Below are 27,413 nucleotides of genomic sequence, written 5' to 3' on the forward strand. Positions count from 1 at the left end.
GCTTTGCCTCTTACCTCTAGCTGGACTCTCTTCCACAACGATATTACTTTTTTCCTCCAGTACTTCTCTAATAACTGCTTTCCTTCTAAGGTCTTCTATAAAGTTTCAAATAAACTACTTAACAAAACGTTTTCTGAACAGCCTACAGCATATGTTTTAAGGTCCCCAAGCTCCTTCTTTATGCCAGTTTCCCGTCTCTGTTAAATGACAATTTTCGAAGAGATTTTGCCAAGATCGCACGCAAACATTTTGGAGCCATAAATCTGAAGCTTATACCTAAGAATCCTAAGACCATTGGCTCGCTCTGCAAGTTTAAAGATCGGCTCTGGCCTTTGATAACGTCGGGCGTCGTTTATGAACACACTTGTCCCAGATGTAATCTGGGAAAATATATTGGTACTACCCAGCGTCTTCTCAAGGTCAGGGCCGATTCTCATCGGGGCGTTAGTTATAGAACTGGATGTAAGTTATCTAACCCAGAAACTTCTTATATACAGAATCACATTACTGAATATAAAACTACCATCAAATATAAAGATTTTAAAATTATTGGTCAAACAAAGGAGCTCAACGAGCTGTTGATTTTGGAAACATTAAATAACAAATTACGAATTCCGACTCTAAACAACCATTCCTCTGCTGTCCCGTTATTTTTAGCCTAAATTTTCTGTCATTCTTTGTACCTCTTGACGCTGTTCACTTTTGGTGTATTTTTATCTTTGATGCTGAAAGGTTGTTTGTGTGGAGCATTCAGCTGTAGTTTTATGAGAATATGACCTTTGCTTTTGATTGTATGTGTTGGCATTCTCCTTATACATACATACATACACACACACACACATATCACACACACATATATATATATATATATACATATATATATATATATATATATATATATAAATATATATATATATATATATATATATATATATATATATATATATATATATATATATATATATATATATATATATATATATATATATATATATATATATATATATATATATATATATATATATATATATATATATATATATATATATATATATATATATATATATTATATGTTACAGGTATGATTAAACATTTCTTTAGAAATGCTTGTTGGGATGTTTTTGGCCTATCTTCAGAAAACGTGGTAACTAGCAACTCTCTCTCTCGGACTCAAGTTCATATTCTCTCTCTCTCTCTCACACATATCTCTCTCTCTCTCTCTCTCTCTCTCTCTCTCTCTCTCTCTTCTCTCTCAATACATAATCCTCAAAATGGATACTCTAAGGAAACACAATCTTCCTACATAAATAGATTTATTATCAAACAAAACCCAACAAGTAATGAATTAACAAAAAAGAAAATTAAAATGCATAATAAATGAATTACCAAGTCAAAATAGTCTAATTCAAGATTTAACCTTACTCTTCCGTTTCACTCAAAACTCCCACACACTCCATCCTTAGACATTATACGTCTAGTCTTAAAGTCAACCACATTGAAACAACCACTAAGTGCAAAGATTGCAGTGTTCTTTCTCTATCACCACAGCATCCACAGTATCCCCACAGACATCACCACAGACATCTTTTGAGAATTAAACTCTCCCACAAATTACACAATCATATGACATAATAATGAAAATCTAAAATGCATGGTTAACCAATGTCAAATCAGAAGACAATAAAATATAATATTAAAGTGACATAATAACTATGAAAGTGTCTTGGATATGGTAAATTCACTAGTTCAGAGTCCACACAAAAAGAGAAGTCTGGATTTACCTTAACTGCCGATTTTCTAGAGATCGGTTACACACAAAGCCACGTCTGGGCGATATCGCTCTTGGCTAGATAATAATCAATCAGACCTAACTTTTGGCACAATTAGACACACAATCTCCATTTTTCTGGTAGCTTGCATACCAACTCGGTCATTGTATATTGTGTTTTCTTTCTAGCCAAAACATGAGACAATTGAAACATCTGCTGACTGCAGTGATTTTGCATGTCACCGTCCAATACTAATAGCTCTCCTTTCGCTTCATCATATATATATACAGTAAATCTAAAACGAAAAATATTTCCCCATATATATATATATATATATATATATATATATATATATATATATATATATAATATATATATATATATATATATATATATATATATATATATTATATATATATATATATATATAAAAATTTCATATTTAAATGTTCTTTTCGTTATTTATAATTTTTGCACTTCTAGTGTCAGTTTTAGTCAAGTTTGCATGTAATTCAAGTCTGTGAGTTGTAATTTTACCATTAAAATTGTCTTAGCTTTGTCAACTATTGGATCTTATAATCAGCTCTTAATTTGTGTTAACATATATTTTATTTTGTAGAAAATCCCCTGAAGATGTGGCAATGTTGTCACGAAACGTAGGATTAAAAACAAAATGCGTATCTCATTGCATTCCTGCCCTTAATCTACTTCATCGTGTAAACAAGCGCTACTTTTGTGCTGTCTGGTCTGTGTTATATATATATATATATATATATATATATATATATATATATATATATATATATATATATATATATATATATATATGGGTGTGTGTGTATGTGTGTATGTGTGTGTGTATATATGTATGTATATATATATATATATATATATATATATATATATATATATATATATATATATATATATATATATATATATATATATATATATATATATATATATATATATATATATATATATATATATATATATATATATATATATATATATATATATATATATATATATATATATATATGTTATATATATATATATATATATATAATATATGATGTGTAGAAATAGATAGGGAAATTAGAGAAAGAGAGAGAGAGAGAGAGAGAGAGAGAGAGAGAGAGAGAGAGATAGAAAGAGAAAAAGTTAGGAGAGAGAAGGAGAGAGAAATAAGAATAAAGAGAGAGGCAAAGAACACAGTGATAACGCCCAAATGCTGTTGTATCGTGTTATCAATATGCGGGATGTTTACATGAACCATTGCAGTATATCGTGTTGAAGCCATAAAAACAGTCGTAAAAGTGAGAACTAATGGCCTCACGATTGAAGCTAACCAAAAAATGAGTCAGCACAATCTAAATGCTTACAGCAGCTGGTTGTATAGCCCGCCTTCTCAGGAAGGCGTTTTCGTGGAAGTTCCAGGAATTTGGGGGTTGGCTCAAGTTATGTACTTCTTCAACCTCCAATCAATTATGTTTGGGAGGGGTCTTTCACACACCCTCCTAAGATCACCTCCTATCAAGCATCTAAGGAGAGATTTGAATCACACCCACTACAGTCCTTCCAGTCAGCTACTTGAAGGGGAGGCCTTGCTGATTAATCCTTCCAATAAGGCTAGAAGGAGGTGGAGATTGCAGATAGCAAGTTTTTCTTTGGGGTTCGACGACTTAGAGACCTACGAGGAGAGAAGAGTTCAGAACTGTGTCCTTCAAGGAGAGTATGTCTCCTCGCTTCAGTGTTCCCCATATAGACTGAGTCAAGAGTGATTCGTTTTCTATCATTGTAACTTGTTAATTTTGTACTGATCTTTATAATACTAAGTACTAATTAAAGTGAAGAAATTATCAATCTCGTCTCTATACGCCTTTCTGAGAGATATCAATGCTTAAAAATAATAAATATACAAAGATAGAACATCATCCGTGAAGCGATCTGAAGGACACCTCGAAAGAAACCAAGGTAAGAAGAGAAAGACTAAAATCTATACACCACCCAGTAAGTTTGCGATAAATGAATTTGTCTGCTCTCTCTCTTAATAAATAAGTGAAGATATATATATATTTTTTTTGCATCTTGCTATAAGATTGAAAATTAAGAAAACACTCTCTAGTGAATAAAATTTCTTTTGCATAAATACCAGCATTACTCTCTCTATGATAATTAATTATTTAGTAAATAATTTAGATAGGGAATTAGTTATTTTTTTTTCACTCGGTTGGTGATGATTAATTGAGAAGTTATATATATAATTTTGTGTACTTATTATGATGAATTTTGATGATATGATGCCCAATTTCATATAAAAATTTATTTTGTGTATTGAAAAAGGTTTTAATTGTGCACTTGAACTCAATAGAGAATTTAATTTTTTTTGTGTGACAATTTGACAAATTGTTTTAATTTTGGTACAATATAACAAAAATTTTTTATGATTGATGTACTCTGAGTGAATAATTTTTTTTTGTGTGTGGACATGCAACGAGTGTTTGAAGAATTACTGAACACTGTTAGACATTCACATTACGATTTAAGACCGTCGACAATTAGAATAAGTCGAATTTCAAGACTAAATTCCCACTCCGCTGTAGTGCAAGGAAATACTAACAATAATAACACAAATAACCAGAACCAAAATAGTGTTAATCATTCTAATACTACTAACAATAATAATAATAGTAACAATACTAATAATACTAATAATAATCGCACCTTACAAATTTATAACATGAACCAGGCGGTCGTCATAACAACCGCCACACGCTTCTGTGGACAGGTGGATGATTCCAATCCTGACAAAAGCAGACTCGAATCCTATACTGTAAATCATTGGCTAGCAGATGCAGATAGTCGTATAATTACAGGGGGAATAACAGATGAAAGAGCTAAAATAAATGAAGCCTTGTTGCTCGTCAGCTCAGAACATGGAGACGCACATAAAACTTTGAATTCCACAAGTTTTAGCAAACTTAATAACTATGTAGAATTTAAAGTAATTTGTTTATCACTCTGGGAACCAGTAAATCAGACTGACGGTTTATATAACCTAACTAGATTTCTTAACCCACAATATAAAACAATTGCCAATTTGTACACAAGCGTAGAGAATGCAATAGAGAAAATAACCGAAGACTTAATGAAGACAGGTATTACTATAGGAGACAAGGACCAGTTTGGGGCTAGTGCCCATAACTTAGTTGACCTACGACATGTATTAAATTACTTGTCATTTGGAACCATATATAATATTCTTGGAGAAGAAGAAAAGACAGCTTTCAGAAAAATAAAACTTGATCCCAGAAAAACAAGCCTTCAAACATTGAAGACAATGAGAGAAGAAATCCAAAGGAAAGAGATAAATCTATCCAAGGAATTCGTGGGAACAACAGAAGCACAAAATGAAAGGAAAGTCAGAAATAATAATCCTAATTTTAAAATGAATAATAAATTCTATGATAATTCCAGACAAGTAGGAAATAGACCAAATACCTTCCAAGGAAAATATGCCCAAAATACTAAAAGAAAATGGAATCCAGATCAAAGGGGAAGAAACAATCTAACAAAGAGTGGACCACACAAACCTTATAGATATGGTCAAAACTCAAACACAAACACTTCAACCCAAGTGAACTATTCCGCTCAAGGGGCGAGACCAAAGACAGCTTGTGAAAACTGTGGGTATACAAATCATTTTACAAATGAGTGTAGAAAACCTAGAATCTGCACGGTTTGTAAGAAAGTAGGACATTTAACAAAGAATTGCTGGTTTAAAACACAAGAAGGAAATAAAGAAATAGTTGAATTAAGTAGTAACCGCTCAACATCAAATAAGTCTTCAAATCAATGACAATTTATCCCTACACAGAATACCACAAGAAAGTCCCTTCAAGAAGATAAATTAAGAGTAGAAGAATTAGCAAAAAGGAGAAGTGAAGGTTCATCCACACTATCCATATTGCAGAGTAAAGAAGTTGTATTTTCCATGGATGAAGAAGAAATAATCAGAAAGGATTTACCTATCATTAAAATTCCAATACAGAATAAATTATGTACTGTCCTTATGGATTCAGGTAGTACTGTAAGCATAATTGATAAACACACATTAACAAATTACTTAGGCGTTAAAGAAACGCTAATTCAGGGTCAAAGCAAAATAATAAAAGGAGTAGCGGGTAAACAGATTAAAAGTTTAGGAAATGTGAACTTAGAAATAGACCTTTCGTCACATAAAACTGTTGAAAGTTTTATAGTTCTAGAAGACAGGTTCTTTCCCGCACAGGTGTTGTTCTCATATAAATTAATGAAGAAATGTGGAATTATACTGAATTGCCGAGAAGGAAGAATTAACCTTACACAAGATAATTAAAAAGAGCGTATGCTTTACGCTTGAAGAAGAAAAGTTTCACCCAAATCTGATCAATTTGTCTGAGACGACTTCAACAAGCGAGAAAGACATACAGAAAATAACTTATCATCAAGAGAACAATCAAATTAAATTGAATGGTAATGGAAAGGAGGAATTTCCACAATTACAGACTAGAAATTTAAGATGTGCACATCCAGAATTAATACTTTCCAACAAAAGAAGTGACCCAGAAATAAATAAAGGTGATCCCCAATGTTCTGAATATGACGAGGAACAAGACATTTATGATGATAATTATGCAGAGATAAATACAGAACATTATAGCAATGTAGTAATCAGTTGTGATAATGAAGGGAAATTAGTAAATGAGGTACTGTTGTTAAACAAAATAAATAAAGTAGATATAAATGATATAATAGCAGTAACTGAAGAAACTAGTATAGATGCAGAACATTGTTACTTTGCAGAAACAAAAGATGAGGAAGTATGTTGTGTAAGTACTGCTGATGATAATAAAGTACAATTTATACTAAACAGACAGGTAATTTTGCATCCAAAGTGTTTAACAAAAATACATCTAAGGGGAAAAGAAGAGATAGGAGTTAAAGATGTTCTTTTACTAAATGAAGAGTTACCAGAATTTGTCAGAATGGATAATTCTTTAGTCCACATGAAGGGTGATACTTGTGAAGTTTATGTCCAGAACTACTCAGATAACAAACTAACACTATATGCAGGCATTATCTTTTGTAAAGGAATACCTATTAACAATCCATTACTAACATTAGAAGAAGAAGCATTTTTCTCTGTAACTGGTCAAACATCTGAATTAAGCAAAGAAGTGAATAAAACAGATTTTCCAGAAAACAAAGATAGATTAATTCAAGTATTAGAAAAATACAGAGATGTAATAGCAATAGAAGGAGATAAATTAGGTAGAACAAATGTCCTAAGACATAAAATTGTATTAGATGATGGAACAAAACCATTCTTTATTCCTAATTACAGATTACCAATAAGCCAAAGACCCATAGTTGATAATTTGATAGAAGAAATGAAGAAAGATGGGGTAGTCATTCCTTCTAAATCTCCATATAATTCTCCATTACTACTTGTTCCAAAGAAGGATGGAAATTGGAGACTTGTGATAGATTATAGAAAGTTAAATTCCAACACCATCCCCGATAGAATGCCAATGCCAGTGATTCAAGATATGTTAGCTCAATTAGGAGGTGCAAGGATATTTTCATCTTTAGATTTACTTAGTGGATACTGGCAGGTACCTTTAGACGAAGAGTCGAAACCGTTCACAGCCTTCAGCACACACAAGGAACACTTGCAATTTGAAGTCATGCCATTTGGACTCACTTCGGCTCCTTTAACGTTTGTTAGATTAATGCTTCAAATATTAGGGGACATAGAAAATGTTGCAGTTTACTTAGATGATGTTATCATTTTTAGCAAAGATTTAGAAAGTCACCTCAAAACATTAGAAATAGTCTTGGAAAGATTAAGAAGAGCAGGATTAAAAAATCAAATTAAAGAAATGTCAATTGTTAATGAAATCTTTGGAATATTTAGGACATGTAATTAGTGAAGATGGTCATGAATGCAAGCAGGCAAGATAAAGGCAATAGTTGAATATCCAGCTCCTACCAATTTGAAAGCATTGAGAAGATTCCTAGGAATGGTGGGCTACTATAGACCTTTCATTAAGGGCTTTGCTACAATAGTCAAACCATTAACAGAATTAACAAAGAAATGTCAAATATAAATGGAATAAAGAACAAGAGACAGCTTTCCAAACACTAAAGAGTAAAATGACCAGAAATCCCGTACTAGTCTACCCAGATTTCTCCAAAGACTTTTACAAAACAAGAATGAGAGCAGTATATTATCCCAGTGGAGTTTTGAATGCTGCAGAGAGAAATTATAGCACAATAGAAAGAGAATGTTTAGCATTATACTGGGGTCTAAGGAAATTTAGACACATAATTTTAGGACATAAAGTCAATGTACTTACTGATCACAAACCAGTTTGTGATTTGTTTAAGAAGAGAACTTTTACAAATAACATGAAGTTCAATAGATGGTTCATTAGTGTGCTAGAATTTGCACCAGAATTCAGATATATCCCAGGAAAATTTAATACACTAGCAGATGCATTATCCAGAGCCCAAGAAGAAACAGAGAAATGTATTACCACTAATACTTTTTGTTTTAGCTGTCAGGTGGTAGATTTAGATTTGGAAAGAGTACAAATACAACAAGGAATGGATACAGAAATCAGGCATATAATAGGACAACTAATGACAGATGAATCTTTAAAACCTGATTTTGTTTTAATCAATGGATTACTGTATAAAAGACCAACAGAGAAGAATGGTTATTCTCGACTATACATCCCAAAAACACTAATCAGAGAAGTTTTAGAACTAACACACTCATACAAGTTAGTAGGACATCCTGGAATCAAAAAGACAACTAGAATCCTAACCAGAAACTATTTTTGGCCCCATTGTAGTGAGGATGCCAAGAACTTTGTACAAAATTGTGTAGTTTGTAATCGAAATAAAGGTAACGTAAATCCAAAAGCTCCTCTTGAAAAATAAAGTTGAATCCATTTCAAGTCGTATCTATGGACTTTTAGGCCATTTCCTACCACTATTAGAGGAAATAAACAAATATTAGTCTTTTAGACTATCTAACAAGATATGTAGAGATTGTACCAGTGAGAAATAGAGATGCAATTACAGTAGCAATAGCAAAAGCTCTTAAATCTAGAATTATTACGAGGACATTCATGTCCACAAGTTCTTCTTTCTGATAACGCAGCAGAATTTACTAGTGAACTTTTAAGAAAATTATGTGAATTTTATGAGATAAATAAATGTCAAATCACAGCATATAAACCAAGTTCAAATGGAGCAGTAGAAAGAACGAATCGTAAGATAAAGGATATCCTGAAAACTCTAGTTAAACCTAATACAGAAGACTGGGATTTAGCTTTGGAAGACGTACAGTTTACTATAAACAATACTGTAAATGAGACAGTAGGAGAATCACCACACTACTTGTTATACGGATACGAGAAGAGACTACCAAATACGTTACTAGATGATGCCACACCACCCCGACATACTTATAACTACGATGACTATATTGCCTGGAAAACTAGATGTACGTATGAAACGATCAAACAGACGAGGACTAGACTTAAGGAAGCTCAGAGTGTCCAAGCAAAGTACTATGACAAAAATACAGCTAAACCAAAAATTGTAGTAGGTGCTCAGGTATTGTTCAGAATCATATTCCAGAAGGTCCTAATATAAAAGTATCTTCAAAGTTTAATGGTCCTTATAGAGTATTAGAAGTGTTGAAGTTAAATAAGCTAAAGATCATAAGTGAGATTGACCTAAAAGAAAGAATTGTTCATACCAATCATGTAAAGGTAATAAAAACAGGCTCTTGGTCAAATAAGAGAATAATTGAATTACTGAAAGAAGATAAACAGGAACCAATAAATAACAAATACAACTTAAGAAAAAGAAAATTTATGTAAAGTGTTGAACTGTTAGATATAAACAATGTGTAGGCATTAAAATACCTCATGTATACAGAATATCTGATGACTTATTCTTACAGATACAAACATGGGTTCTTCTTGGTTATCATAACACTGCTTTATGTGTCATCTGAGGTGGTGATCCGGAAGGGTGCACTAAAAAGGGATCTGTGAAATTAATAAAGGACTTGGGCATAGTGAGTATTGACATTACATCAGTGCTTATCAATGAAATGACATTGAAAGATGTCCAAAGGGAATTAAAATCATTAATTAGGAAAAGTGAAAATAACAGTGTTTTACCATTGTTGGAAAAACTAGATAATGACATAGGAAGTGTGTTAAATACAAGATCCAAACGATCCCTCTTACCTTTTATAGGAACAGCACTTAATCAATTATTTGGGTCGCGACGGACTCTAATGTAGAAAAAGAAAGTGCCTGTATAGACAAACTGGAGAAATGGGCAGCAACAAGGGGCATTGTGTTAAATAAGATTATAAGCTCTCAAAACTTAAACAGTGAGGAATTGAAAAAAATAAAGGAATTTATTAATCAAGATGAACAACATTTAAGTACATTTATGAACAATGTTAGAATTGTATTGCAAGACCATAAAGATCTGTTAAATGCCATTTTGTTAGCCTATAAAGGAATATTAAGTCCAACATTAATAAACCCAAGAGAATTAGAGGGCATAATTAGTGATTTTTTGGTAGAAGGACATTATACCCATATGGTAAAGGATATAATGGTCTATTATAATTTGATAACCACCAAGGTAGTTAAAAATAAGATCCTTCTAATTTTACCTTTTAATAAAAAAGAGGCAGATGTACTGATGTCCATACATCCTTTTCCCATGTTGATAAAGGAAAACGTAATTATCTCAAATGTCAACCACATCAATTTTGCATTAGAAGAACATGGACTAATGATGTCATTTATTACTGATGCTCAATTAAGAGATTGTATACTTTTGAAAGATAAAGAGTATATTTGCAACCTTGACAACCTGTATGAAACTACTAATGCCTATCCTTGTGTTCAAGAAATAATTGAAAAAAAAATCAAGAGACAGTACTGTGTACACAATTATCCAAACATGATTTTGTTTCCATCCTAGTAGAACAGTCAGTTTTTGTGTTTTCACTGAGTTCAGTAACAGCAACTATTAATTGCCATAATATAAGTACTGAAATTAATTTCAATAATGTCCATGCTTTTGATAAGACTTGCAAGTTAGTTATTCCTAATAAATTATATTATGAACCTCATGTCTTCACAGAAATCACAATCCATAAAAATAACCCATACATGAACTACTCTAGTGAAGTTAAAGAATTTAAACTGTCTCAGTTAGAGTTAAAACAAATAAAAGAGTTGGGTTTAGTAGATGAATTTTTCTATTACAAAGAAAATGTTTCACCAATTTTGTCTCTGTTCAATTTGGTCATAATCATTATTGTAATAATAGTGTTTGCAATTTTGGTCAAACGTGTGGTAATTTCAAATATTGAGAAGATTATAACAGAAATAAAAAGGGCCAATGAAGAGTAAAATGATCTTATAGACATAATTTACTACTGAATTCTTTATGTATTATTATTTACATTATGTTAAAACAATTACCTATTTTTACAGTATAATAATTCATTATATATATATATATATATATATATATATATATATATATATATATATATATATATATATATATATATATATATATATATATATATATATATATATATATCTCTTTTGATTCATGATATAATATATGTGAATTTTCTACCATATATTCTTAATTGATTTTTTGCATTAGTGCATTGACACAGTTTGTGCAATTTAAATATTTTTTTTTTACTTGATGGGCAATCATATAAATACTTTATTTTATTTGTGATTTTGCAATCATCCATTGAAATATATTCTTTTTGTCACACTGAGGGCAGTGTGAGGTAGCGTGACCGAGTGATGTTGTGGTGTAGAATAGATAGGGAAATTAGATAGAAAAGAGAGAGAGAGAGAGAGAGATAGAAAGAGAAAAGTTAGGAGAGAGAAGGAGAGAGAAATAAGAATAAAGAGAGAGGCAAAGAACACAGTGATAACGCCCAAATGCTGTTGTGTCGTGTTATCAATACATGGGATGTTTACATGAACCATTGCAGTATATCGTGTTGAAGCCATAAAAACAGTCGTAAAAGTGAGAACTAATGGCCTCACGATTGAAGCTAACCAAAAAATGAGTCAGCACAATCTAAATGCTTACAGCAGTTGGTTCTATAGCCCCGCCTTCTCAGGAAGGCATTTTCGTGGAAGTTCCAGGAATTTGGGGGTTGGCTCAAGTGATGTACTTCTTCAACCTCCAATCAATTATGTTTGGGAGGGGTCTTTCACACACCCTCCTAAGATCACCTCCTATCAAGTCCTCTAAGGAGAGATTTGAATCACACCCACTACAGTCCTTCCAATCAGCTACTTGAAGGGGAGGCCTTGCTGATTAATCCTTCCAATAAGGCTAGAAGGAGGTGGAGATTGCAGATAGCAAGTTTTTCTTTGGGGTTCGACGACTTAGAGACCTACGAGGAGAGAAGAGTTCAGAACTGTGTCCTTCAAGGGAGAGTATGTCTCCCCTCGCTTCAGTGTTCCCCATATAGACTGAGTCAAGAGTGATTCGTTTTCTATCATTGTAACTTGTTAATTTTGTACTGATCTTTATAATACTAAGTACTAATTAAAGTGAAGAAATTATTGATCTCGTCTCTATACGCCTTTCTGAGAGATATCAATACTTAAAAATAATAAATATACAAAGATAGCACATCATCTGCGAAGCGATCTGAAGGACACCTCGAAAGAAACCAAGGTAAGAAGAGAAAGACTAAAATCTATACAAACATATAACAAAGAACATAAAAAGGGGAGATAATAACATATAATATATATATATATATATATATATATATATATATATATATATATATATATATATATATATATATATATATATATATATATATATATATATATATTGTATAACTTCTTTTTCTTCAAGATACACCACTTCAGGTAAAGATAGTGCATGATGTTGACTAATGTCCTCTCATAAACTTCTCTCTCTCTCTCTTGATGGCAACTGACTAATTCTGAAGACGGCCAGGTTAAAGTGAGCTCTTGAACAACGTGAGGAGTTTGTAGAAACTTGACTACAAGACCTGTATTATCAACTTCAGTTTTGAAAATCTGAAAAGTACTCTTGTTTTGTATCCCGAATGATGTGGATTTTTGCCACACTTATCCCATTGCTAGAGAGAAGGTATTAAATATAAGACCTAAGCTTTATTTTTTATTCTGCTTTGAAAGAATAGTTTTCCCTGTGGCAGTCAAACAAGTCACTGGTAGATATAACGCATGATAATATTGGGAAATCTTGCTTACTATGAAGTTCCCTGAGTATCTTCCAACATGCTTATTATTTCAATCAAAAGGCCAGATTTATGTTGGCTGATACATATAAGTATATTCTGACTATTTTCTTAAATTCTACAGTGGGACTTAAATTACTGAGACCAGCTTTCAAGAAATTTAAAGGTATTAAAACCAAGTTCTAACGAGATTCGATGATACTAGAGCCAAGAGAAAGGAAAGTTTAAAAAATATAGAAAGCAAATATCAATGAATTGTAAAGATAATAAAAAATAATGAGACAAGCGGAAAAGGATTTTAAAGCCACTGGAACAAAGTGCAAAGATTTCAATGGTAACAAAACCAAGTGTTAAGGGATTTTATTATAATGGAGTCAAGTGTCAGGAGATTTTATTGGAACTGGAGCAGTCAAGTGTTTCACGTTCATTCAAAAGGGCCGTCAAGGTTTATATCGAGTTTAAGTAAGGCCGCTTTGTATTCTACACAAATCTTCAAATGTTTCCAGTAGTTTTACAATTAGTAATGCGTTTTTGTTTGTAAGATCTCTTTCATATAAAATAATTATAATATGCTTTTTGTATCTTTAATCTAATTTTTCCAGGATATTTTCAAGTTAACACCTGTCTTTAAAGAAGACGAAAGACGATAAATTCTCTCAAGTATTCTAACAATTAATTCAAGAATAAGGGTCCACGGTATGCTCCTCTTTGTATTATTCTTATTGTTATCACCACAGCTGTTGTTGTTGTTATCTTGTTGTTATTTCACAGTTTACTGCTGCTTCGACAATCAACAGTTTCATTGGTAATAAATATATTGTCCCAATTATGTCTTTCATTCCGTCAATATTGCCGCTCCTAGATTATTTCTTGTGCTTTTAATTTCAGTTTGAATACATCTTGATAAACTAAATCTGTACTCAGCAGTGCCAGTGTCTAATAACAACAATACATATTTGTACAGATTCTTTTTCATACCATTTAGAAAATATATGTTAGATATATATATATATATATATATATATATATATATATATATATATATATATATATATATATATATATATATATATACACATACACATATATATATATATATATAGTATATATATATATATATATATATATATATATATATATATATATATATATATATATATATATATATACATATATATTTATATATTATGTCTTCTGCATGATGTTTTCCCCATAAACAAACTGCCAGAAGGATCAAACAAAGTAGGTTTTAACACTGAAAAGTAAATGTTGAGTACCTAGCTGCAGAACAAGGGGGCATGAAACAGGGCTCCATATCAATCTCCGTGTCGATGAAACCCTGACAGGAACCGTCGTCTACCACTTCCTCTGTTGTGACGTCAACGCATTCCACATTGATTGGCCTTATACCTTGTCCACAAGTGACGCTACAAGGGCCCACATATGTACGAGGCATCACCTATAAAGACAACGAAACTAATGATCATGTGGCCCCTTTCCTAAGGATTTCTTAAGAATTCAAGAACTGTGGCATATACAGGGTGTTTCGAAATTAGAGCCTCCCCCCCTCTACAGCATAAACTAAAATTGATATGGACAAAAACAAAAGTAATTCAGAACAAGTATTTATTTAAGTTTCTCTCTGAGTATTTAATATTTTGTGTGGCCTCCATCTGCCTGTACCACAGCCTGCATTCTTGAGGGGTATGATTTCAGCAAATCGCATAAAAGCTGAGACTCAAACTTCATTTCCCTGAGCACTTTGGTCACCTCTCTTTACAGGTCGTCGAGGCTTGGTATACCATCATAGTTCACTGTGCACGCTTCAACATGATCATTTAAGATACTACCAATGTTTTCACACACATTAAGGTCAGGGGAGCTACCTGGAAATTCACTTGACGAGAAGAAATCGATACCACTGTTTCGAAGCAGCTCCTGTGTCTGAAGAGCCTTGAAACATGGCGCCTTATCATGCAAAAATGTGACTTCTTCAACAGATAACACATATTCAGGATCTTTGAGGAAAGGAAATACTCCACCAGTAAGCACAGTTTCCTGAAGTATTCGCCGTTCCATTACTGTCCTTTTTCTTTGATGATCCACATTAACCATTTGGCTGTGAAACAGAGGAAAATTCCCAAACATTCAGGAAATTTCACAACTTGGCGATAGCGCACATCATCGCTGATATCATCCAACTTTGCAGCCCAGATGATGTCATTTTTATGATTTGGCTTCCTGACTGTGTAAATGAAAAATTCATCTGATGCAGCAACATGGAGAAAGTCAGCTTCATCCCAATCTTAAAGAAATGAACCACAAAACCATGCATGGTCTTCTCTCTGTTGCTGAGTGATGTTGGGCTTGTTGATAGCATAAAATGGCTTGATACCAGATTTTTTCAACTCACAATATACAGCACTATAACTTCTCTTCTTTCTCCTTTTTGTTTCTAGTTTAAGTGCCAATTTACCTAAAGACTTTCTTGGTCTCCCCACTGCCCCAGCTATGATGTCTTTTGACTCCCGAGAAAGGACTTCAGGCCTTCTAAGATTCTCACTCTTTTCGCGATGACAGTCATATGGATTTTTGTTCCAGTTTCTTTTAACAAAGGATTCATTTCTTTTAATGTATTTAGCTATCCAGGAACGTGAAATGAAGGATGCGCCAGCATCCCTGGCCTCTCTGAAGGTTATAGCCCGGATTCGGTCAATCCATCTGATTTCCTCCGAGTTGTTACCCATGGCTGTATCTAACTCCGTCACTCAGTCTGAAAATATAAGAAATGTAAAATGAAAAATAGCTTAATAGAAACTTAAAATAATGTACTTGGAGACAGGCTATAGCAGAAAACTTCATAACTTTCCATTTGTTCTGTGGAGGGGGGGAGCTCTAATTTCGAAACATCCGGTACAGTATGTTGCACAGTTTTAAAAGTATAACATTATAGATGATATTTTTCCAAATAACAAAGAAATGGCATAAAATAAGAGACAATGCAAAGGGGAAAAGTAAATTGGCGAGTATGTAAACTTATGAGTCGTTGACAGTACATTAAAAATCATAAACACAGTCATTTCTATAATTACAACTTGTTTTATTTCATAATATGATGATGACAACTCAGCATAGAAATGAAACGTGATCAACGTTCATTTATATCAAATGAACACAAATGAATAAATGATATATATATATATATATATATATATATATATATATATATATATATATTATATATATATAAATATATATATATATATATATATATATATATATATATATATATATATATATATATATATATATATATATATATATATATATATATATATATATATATATATATATATATATATATATATATATATATATATAATATATATATATATATATATATATATATATATATATATATATATATATTATATATATATGTATATATATATATATATATATATATATCCTCCTATAATTTTGACATATTTACTTCTTTTTCCATGTTTATGTGTAATGATAATGATTATTGAAGTGTCATATTTAGTTTGGCATCAGATCTCAAAAAAACTAATGATTAAATAACTTGATAGCGTAATTTAGAATTGTTAATACAATTTTAATAGTAACGTAGTTTAGAATCTTTCTTGATAAAAGCGTAGTATTTGAACACGTGTGTGTGTGTGTCCAGGAAGGGCTTGTTTCATTTCAATTGTCATCAGTTGAGATAAGAGGGAGCGCTTTGTTTTGGGTTAGTGATGACAGGTTGCGAAAACAAACGCCGATTCATCCCATACGGGCTCGAGACGAGTGATTTCACGTTGTTACATGCGTTGGTCGAGTCACGTACGCCACTTGGAGAGAAAGAATACGTGTCTTGATCAATTACGTCATGTTTTGTAAGATTGCATTCAAAACGTTTGCTGGGATGATGTAACTTTCTTCTAGAAGCTTCTCCATTGTATCTCGCACCCAAAATGCTTTAATGACGTCACTTTCCTGCTTCTAGAACTTTTGTATCTCGCACCCAAAATGCTTTAATGACATCATGTAATTGTTTTACGTGTTACTGGAATTCTAAAATTTGTTTCATTCTGATTTCTGAGACCAGTCGATTTGGTTCCCTCTCTCTCTCTCGTTCTTAGAAAGAGATTCCTTTTAACGTAGTGTTTTGTGGAAAGAGATTAACATTAACTTTTGAGATCTGAATTTAGCAAAGTTATTTAGTTTGTAACGGCGCCTGGTAAAAAGTGTGTTTTGTGGTAACGCAGCTGCAGCAAGTGATTTACAGAGGTTTTCACAAGTTTGTGTAAGGTAACGTGAATTTTACTTATTAATACCATGGTATGATAAGTTAGGAAATTTTTACCAAGTGAAATCATTATTGATAAATCTTATGTGTATTTTTGTGTGTTTTTCTATTTACAATCTCTTTATATTTTCACATTTTTTATGTTTGTGATGTAACATTTATTTACATAGCATTTTAAATATTTCTTGGTATAATTTAACATTGCATATTTGATTTCATTTATTAAGAAATTTTTTTTCAAATCATGAGTAATTCTTGATAGTTTAAATTTTGCTTGATTAATTTAAATTCTTGATAAAGTTTTTGTGAATTAGTTTTGTTTCATAATTTAATTCAAGAATTAATTGAGTGTTGTGTTATTTTCAAGTAATAATAAATTTTTCAGATTGTGAATTCTAATTAATTGTGAATTCTAATTATAAACTTTGAATTTGAAAATAAATTTTTGTATTTAACATTTTTAGAAAAACAGTGTTTCATTTATTGATCATCAGTGAATAGGATTGATTTGTGTGCATAAGGCAAAGTGATAAAATGTTTTGTTCTTTTAGTTTTGCTAAAGTGATAAACAGTTGAGTTTTTTGTTCTTTTTAGTTTCTAGTTTAATTTCTGCTAAAGTGAATTAGTTTGACCAGTGATTGGATGGATCACTGTTAGAGTTTTTTGATGGAGTTGTATGCAGAAGTGAGGTATATTTTTGAATTTTGAGATTAGATTATTTCTAGTTTAATTTTTTGATACCTCATACATATTCTGATAGACTTATGTGTGTGTGTGTGTGTGTGTGTGTTTGATTTTTCAACACTTGTTTTGAAGTGTACGTGGCGTGATGATTGATTGATAAGTTTCAGCCTGAAGGGATCACTGTTACTCTCATTCTCACAAAGCAATTAAAGTACTATTTAAAGAAACACAATCTTTCCTACAAAAATAATTAATAAAACAAAGCAAAGATTAAAATGCATAATAAAGAGTTCAGTCAGATAATCTAAATTGAAGTGACTAAAGGTATGGCTAATACGAAATACACAAATCTTTTCAACTAAACGTCAAAAAAAAAAAAAGTCTACATAAAGAGAATTTTGAAATTAGTCCTCTGTTTATCATAACCAGGTACATCTTGAATTATATGATAGAAAACTCCAAAAATGATAATACAATACAATAATGGAAAGTGTAAAATATATATATATATGGCAAACGTAATATAACAAAATAATAATATAAAAGAGGTATGAATATATATTAAATTTCCCACACCAGTTATAGTTCATAATGATTAGAAAGTCATAAAAATCACAATCAATGTATAAAAAAACAGAGATTTGAGACTACCTTATGCCGATTTTCAAAGCCTATGTTATGATATGTAGTTCTATCACATTAATTTTGATCAAACTCACTTTTAGGGCAGATTTTGGCATAATAGATATACGCACTCACGAATATACATATATCACCTGATCTATATGATCACGCAAAGAGCTGAAGGAACCAAATATGCATCAGCAATCTACGCATCGATACCCATGATCCGAACCTTCCACGATAACATCTTAAAGCATTATAAATGTATATATGTGTCCTTTAAATATATATATATATATATATATATATATATATATATATATATACATATATGTATATATATATGTATGTATATATATATATATATATATATATATATATATATATATATATATATATATATAGATATATATATATATATGCATATATATATATATATATATATATATATATATATATATATATATATATATATATATATATATATATATATATATATATATATATATATATATCTATATGACTGTGAAATATTTTCAGTTAAAACAGAACTCCATCGAATATAAGGAGCCCATAAAAATGCCAAAATGTGGAAAGTAAAGGCTATATTTCAGAGACCAAACTGTTTCTCTCCTCAGGCAAATAGTGAATGAGAAAAAGTTACAGAAAAGCGGTAATTTATACCAGAAGGTCCATAGGTCAGCCGTTACATCACTCCAGTCCACAATTTCTTTTTAATCTTCTTAATCGCTGGTTGGAGGAAGATTTTATTTATAATATCTGAATCCCAGGCGCCTTTTGAAAGATTCATTGTATTATAGCACGACTCATTCCAATAGACTTTCCCATAAGTTAAATAACTTAATAAATAATAGCGCTTGGAACAACCTTGAGCAACAAGATAGTTTCAAAATTTATCAAACACGCTCCCCCTCACCATTAACCAATACTTGGTTTGTCCTTTGGCCTCATACCAGACTGGAAAAATAACCTATATTTCATTGTTGTTTTTGACAAATTCATATCTGATAAAAATTACAGCCAAGAAGAGATTTGTTTAAAAGGCATCTTACTAAATGCAACAGCTGACCTTAATAAGAAATAGCCTGTCCCCTGCAGATTTATGAAAGCCATCCGGTCGCTACAAAAATTAGATGTTGTAGTAAGTAGATCCGACAAAGACGGCAAAATCGTGATCATGGACAAAGACTTTTACCTCGACAAAATCGACCAACTCTTTAGTGACACTATCACTCATGACAAATTAACGAAAAATCCCCTCCGAAACGTCCCCAGAGAAATTTTCAGAAAAGTAAGATTATTTGGCAAAGACAAAAAGAGCATTGAACCGCTGGAGAAATTTAAAGTCATAAACACAAAACTACCTTATTTTTATGGCCTTCCCAAAACTCATAAAGATAATCTTCCATTCAGACATATCATCTCATTTGCAGGTGCTTTCAATTATAAAATTTCTAAGTGGTTAGCCGGCCTCCTTTCCCCTTTCTTAGGCACATTTTCTCCCAGTCCCATTAAAAATTCTGAAGATTTCTGTCACAAATTCAAAGAAGCACATATACCACTTCACAACATAAAACTTTTAAGTTTAGATGTAGATTCCCTATTCACAAAAATACCAGTACAGGACGTTCTACAGTTTTTGAGGGAAAAATTAGCCCCCTATTCAGATCATTTCCCACTAGCCCTAGATAAAATAATAAAGTTAGTTGAATTATGTGTATCAAATAACATCTTTTCATTCAGGGAGTCATTCTATAAACAAAAATTCGGGTGCAGCATGGGCAGCCCTTTAAGTCCTGTTTTAGCCAATCTATACATGGAATATTTTGAAACTGATAATAAATGCAATAAAACATAAAGACATGCTATGGATGAGATATGTAGATGACATCTTAACATTTTTGGATAATAAGTGGGGCAATTTCAATTAATTTCTTTCAAAATTAAATGCATTAGTGCCTAGCATCAAATTTAAAGTTGCATGGGAAACAGACAACAAAATTCCTTTTCTTGGCATTTTAATAATTAGAGACACGAGAGAATACAAATTTATCATACACAGAAAACCAACTTTCTCTCTGTCATACATCCATTTTTATAGCTATCATGACATCTCTATATATATACAAACATACATGCATACATATTGCGACGAAGGAAACTTCTTTCCAAGCAACCTCACCTGTTTTTACATCCGTAACATAACAGAGAAAGAAATACAATTCATTTCAGTTGGTTTAATTACTAGAACTGTGGGTTTTTATTCGCCCCTTCGTTAATTCTCTCCTCCATTCCCAAACTGATTAAGCCTTTAATCCTTCTCTCTGTTCAAAATGACTGCCTAAGGCCTTGTTTCCCGGTGACTTTCGAAGATGCCTTCCTTGATGGCAAGAGAGTAGCCAAAAAAGAGAAAGTTGGAGCAGCACCACCCGGGCCATGGTAACCTCTCCACAAGGTCTGACTGGATGCTACGTGTTCTCTATAGAAAACGAGGTGAAGTATGACTTTTGCGCCATCTATCTGGATGCCCAGGCATAACCGCCCCTGAGGTTAGAAATAGATGGTGCAACAGTAGTCGAGAGAGAGAACCGCTCAGAACTCAACCAAGGACAGATGTCCTTACCTTTGCCTGTCCCTTGTACCCTCCACATGTTTGACCCCGAGGTTCGAACCAATATACTTTTGTCGTGGCATCCCCTTAATTCCCTCCTCCAGCGTTGGCACCCTATTGAACTTGTCGAAGGTAATGTATCAGGAATAAGGTTCCTTAGTCAATCACGCTCCTGTTATTTCTCTGTCTGGTTTTATTTTCTATTTCCATTGTACAATCACCTTCAGTATTTTGTACTGGAGCATCAAGTGTTAACATAATTATGAATTTAGTGTTGAACTGAGTTATTTGGCACCATCTGTGTATGCCCCCCTCTTGCAAGTAACCGTCTCACATACATTGCAGATAGGCCTTGGCTGTGGAACCACTCACCTCTATCCTCATGTGCAGTGGCCTTATGCTACCCCTTAATCTACCCCTCTGCAATGCTCCTGTTATGAAGACATCATCAGTTTAGAATCTTTCTCCTGAATAGAACTCACTCATTTACCAGGACCTGTTATTGCCTGCCCCGTGATTCTTCATTCTTCTGATCTGTGTTTATTATGTAAAATATAATTAATTAAGAGAACCCTTGAGTTTACGTAATCTTCCCTCACATGAAGAATGCCCTAAGCCAAAGATTTTCCCTTGATTTATTTGTCTACGGAGTTGCCTTAGTCAGAGGTTTTAATGAAATACAACAGATTTCTTGACAATGTAAAGGACTCCTGCGATTATCTGTTGCCTCCAAGAATCAAGTAAGTATCTAAGGTATATTCTGGTAGCATATATATATATATATATATATATATATATATATATATATATATATATATATATATATATATATATATATATATATATATATATATATATATATATATATATATATATATATACATTTATATATATATATATATATATATATATATATATATATATATATATATATATATATATATATATATATATATATATATATATATATATGCATACATTTATATATATATATATATATATATATATATATATATATATATATATATATATATATATATATATATATATATATATATATATATATATATATATATATATATATATATATATATATATATATGTAAATTGCGATGAATGGAACTTCCTTCCAAGCAACCTCACCCATTTTTACATCCACAACAGAACAAAGAAAGAAATAAAATTCATTTCAGTTGTTTTAATTTCTAGAACTGTGGGTTTCCACTCACCCATTCATAAACTCTCTCCTTCATTCCCAAATGGTTAAGCACTTTAACCCTTCTCTCTGTTCAGAATGACTGCCTAAGCCCTTGCTTCCGGGTGACCTTTGAAGATGCCTTTCTCGACAGTGTCAGACAACGGGCAAGGGAGGAGCCAAAAAAGAGAGAAAGTTGGTGCCGCACCTCCCAGGCCCTGGTAAAGTCTCCATGAGGTCTGACTGGATGCCATGTGCTCAGTATAGAAAACGTGATGAAGATGACCTTTTGTGCCATCTATCTGGATGCCCAGGCATAATCCCCGAGGTAATTAATAGACGATATAACAGCAGTCGCGAAAGAGAAGTGCTCAGAACTCCAATAAAAAAAATAAATTAGAATTCAAGTAAAAATTATGTATGAATAATGTCAGTATGTGTTTAATTTAACATAAATTAATTTGTTTTGAATAAGTCACTTTGGCAGTAATTATTTTTTTTTGGAATGTAATGACCCTGTTTCCTCCTCCCCGACATTTCTGACTTGTTGTATAGTTTTAATTACAATGAGCTTGTTTTATTTTCACGTGTGGTGTTGGCTGGAGCTGTATTCTGCGCTGTCTCGCCAGGTCTGGGTCAGTAGTTTTCTGGACCATTAACATTGTGAGGGCTTGCCTTATTTTGGATTATCACTGGATTTCGAGATCTGCCTGTCTTCAGTTGCTGCTGCTGTCCTCCTTCGAGAGATTGATTGTTCTCCAGTCTGTGCCCTTGGCCCAGTTATTTGCCAAGGGGACCTCTCTGCCAACTGGTAAGGTGTGATTACCTGTCGGACGGCCGTGTCCGTTGATCGTCTTGCGACATAAAAGTGATTCTGTCTTCAGTCTGCGCCCTTGGCCCAGTTATTTGCCAAGGGGACCTCTCTTACGTTTGGTAAGGTCTTAGGATTATAGATTATTCTCCTCGACCCGTGATTTGAAGGCTGTGGTGGCCACTTCCACCGTTTAGAGCTCACTTAAGGGAAGCAGTTTATTTTTTTTATAAATGTTTAGTGTGTAATAAGTTAGGCTATTCTGTCTTTTCGACATTCTATTACTTTCAGGGCCCTCTCTTTAAAGTGTAATTGCATAGTCTATCTTAATTTGGTGTAAGTGTGTTTGTTATTCGATGTTTTCAGTGTGTGGTTGATTTTTGTGTTTATTTAATGTATTTTGTAAGAGGCTCAGTGGTCATTTCTTTCTAAAATTTTGTATTAAATATTAAGGTTTTATTCTCAGTTTTTCTTTATCCTCCTTGATTCCATCTCTGTACACTCTGTTGCGGCCATTGCACCTATTGTGGACTTGGTCGTTTGTGACTTTATTTGTATTTTAAGAGACTTGTGTATGTTTGATGTCCTTACTGTTGCCTGCCCCTTGAACCCTCCACATGTTCAACCCCGAGCTTCGAACCAGTATACTTTGTAGTGGCATCCCCTAATTCCCTCCTCCAGCATCAGTTCCCTATTAAACGAGGACATTGTCATCTTGACGAAGGTAATGTACCAGAATAAGGTTTTTTAGTCAGTCACGATTCCTGTTATTTCCCTGCCTGATTTATTTTCTATATCCATTGTGAAATCACCTTCAGTAATTTGTGCTGGAATTATCAAGTATTAATGTAATTATGCATTTAGTGTTGAACTGAGTTATTTGGCACCATTTGTACAGTCCCTCAGTACTGTTCCGGTTTAGCGTCTCATCATTCTTGCAAGTAACCGTCTCACGTATATTGCAGGTAGGCTTAGGCTGTGGAACCACTCAGCTCTATCCCATGTGCAGTGGCCGTATGCCATCCCCCCTTCTACCCCTCTGTGATGTTCCCTGTTATGAAGACATCATCTACATAAAATATTTCTCCTATGAAGGATTCATTCATTTAGCAGGCCCCTATTATTACCTGCCCAGTAATTCGTCATTCTTCTGATCTGTGTTTATTATGTAAATATAATTAACTAAGAGAACCCTTGAGCTTACGTAATCTTCCGTTACATGAAGATTGCCGTAGGCCACATTATTTCCCTTGTTTTGTTTGTCTACGAAGTTGCCCTAATATTGAGTCAGATGTTTAATAAATACAGTAGATTTCTTGATAATGTAAAGAACTCTCTGCACTCATCCGTTGCAGCCCAGAATCAAGTAAGCATCCTAGGATATATTATAGCAATATATTTATATATATATATATATATATATATATATATATATATATATATATATATATATATATATATATATATATAAATATATATATATATATATATATATATATATATATATATATATATATATATATATATATATAAAATTTATAATATATATAAATATATATATATATATATATATATATATATATATATATATATATATATATATATATATATATATAAAATATATATATATATAAATATTATTTTATAAATATATATGTTTCTATGATGTGTTTTATGAAAATAACCTTCATTATACTTTATATATGCCGACCGAAATCGGCGGAAGAACATACTGTAATATAGTGCAACATTATGCCAGAAAATGTCGTGCTTGCCAAGAATCTTTAAATATGCGGATAAGGCGCTGTGCCGTTATGGCCTTACTGACAGCACACATAAACAGGACGACATATTGGTTTTGTGTTCTTCCTTCCGTTTCGCTGGTCGGTCGAGTGGGCCTGGGAAACTGTAGGTGCTAGTAAAGTCTAAAACCGTTAATTTCCGAGGAAAATGAAGGTGATGCAAAAACACATCAAAATCACCTAGAAAACATATTATCATTTTGGGCTGGTTCCTCTTCTAAAAATTTACTATAAAATTTATATATATATATATATGTATGTATATGTATATGTATATGTATGTATATATATATATATATATATATATATATATATATATATATATATATATATATATATATATATATATATATATATATATATATACAGTATGCCCCTGTAATCGAGGGATTAGGAACCACAACCACCCGCATTAAGTGTGAAAATCCCCTCTAAAAATGCATTAACTGCCTATTTTTGGCAAAGACCACCCCCACCTAAAAATGCTTATAACTGGCTATTTTAATAGTTCAAACACCAAATATACCTTAAACTATCATCCCAAAATCCTTTAATATAATTTCAAAGTCACCTTACAACATTACCCTTAAAAATATATGGCTTGCAGCAATGTGTGAAAACTACATAACTAGGTTACCCCTGTATTCAGGCAGAGCCATTTTCTCTCACACAGTATTGAAGCAGTCCTGTTTTCTTTTTTCAGATAGGGGAGACATTGGGAATTCACAAGTAGAGTTAAATACTTTACTTAAATATGCACTGAAAAAAATACCAAATTATAAATGCAATCAACAGTGATAAAATATTCTGTGGTGTATGTACATGTTACAATGATTTAATAACTTTCAGATATTGATATTAACCCCTAACGGGTGGATCCCCTCAATAGAGGATCTAAAATAGGTTTTGGGTGGTGGACGGATCCCCTGAGGAGGATTGATGTTATGTGCTATACGATTTGTCTGTATTGAGCAGGATAGAGTTTCCAATGCTTCAATGGCCCATAAATGAATTGTGGCAACTAAAGAATTCAGCTCAGCTCGATGTGGTCGTCTTGGGAACTTCAGTATTGTTCTTGACTTAGAGGGGGAATGTCTTGCTCCTCTCTCTCTGCCATGACATATTTTCATTTATTTGCTCATAAATATACCCAGGGATTGCTGTTGGTTTTAGTTCTTATCTTTTATGATATGATGTCAGTTATAGTTGTAATGTTGCAAAGAAATGTTAGAAAAAACATAAATCCAAAAAAAGTTACTGCATTTCCCAATTTCAGTAAATTTATGTAAATATTTTACAACAAATATGCTCAGAATTTGTTACTGATTTTAGTTCTTATCTGTTATGATATTGTGTGAGTTGTAATTATAATTTTACAAAATAAAATAAAATAAATTATTAGAAAAACATGTATAACTTGGTAGAATTTAAGAGTGTTTTGTAAAAGAGGCCCAACACAGGGTTGTAAATAGTCACTTTCAACTTCTCGTGGAGGGTAGGAAAAGTTTTTTAGAATTATTTTTCTTACACCATGTGCATTTGCATATTTTCCTCTTTCCATTGATGAGCTTTTTTATCCTTAAATTTCCCCAGCAGGCTGATGAAGAGTTAGAGGAATTTATTTCTGGTGATAGAAATTCATTTCTCGCTATAATGTGGTTCGGATTCCACAATAAGCTGTAGGTCCCGTTGCTAAGTAACCAACTGGTTCTTAGCCACGTAAAATAAGTCTAATCCTTCGGGCCAGCCCTCTCTAGGAGAGCTGTTAATCAGCTCAGTGGTCTGGTAAAACTAAGATATACTTTATCCTTAAATTGGCCAACCATGAAGTCTGCCCAGTCTGGGGATGTGCATTAGCCTATATATAATTATCCTGTCCCTTAAGGGTTAATGTAAACACAGCAAAATATCAACAAAATGTTCCTTCACTTACAGAATCTATTTATACTCTGTTATTATATTGATCTGTTATCATCGTAATATGTATAAAAAAAAAAACGACCGTCCCAACATTTGTAGTATGTACTTCTCACAATCAGCTGATTAGCCTACTACCAAAAGAATTAGGAAAATCATTTTTTAGTTGCTAAAAGAAACGAATGTATTAATGAAATTATTTTTAATCCTGTACATAGAAAGTTTATGATACAGTAATTCATATTTCATTAAGAGAGAGAGAGAGAGAGAGAGAGAGAGAGAGAGAGAGAGAG

General features: G+C 32.2%; 1 protein-coding gene across 1 annotated transcript in view; it reads right to left on the reverse strand.

Moving 5' to 3' along the window:
• LOC136843715 (uncharacterized) overlaps positions 1-27,413 on the reverse strand; it is a 780,729-nt gene that overhangs the window by 83,192 nt on the left and 670,124 nt on the right. Inside the window, 1 exon segment of the mRNA XM_067112312.1 lies at positions 14,421-14,602. Coding sequence (XP_066968413.1) covers positions 14,421-14,602 — 182 coding nt within the window.

This window comes from Macrobrachium rosenbergii, chromosome 2, assembly GCF_040412425.1.
Source record: "Macrobrachium rosenbergii isolate ZJJX-2024 chromosome 2, ASM4041242v1, whole genome shotgun sequence".
NCBI lineage: Eukaryota > Metazoa > Arthropoda > Malacostraca > Decapoda > Palaemonidae > Macrobrachium > Macrobrachium rosenbergii.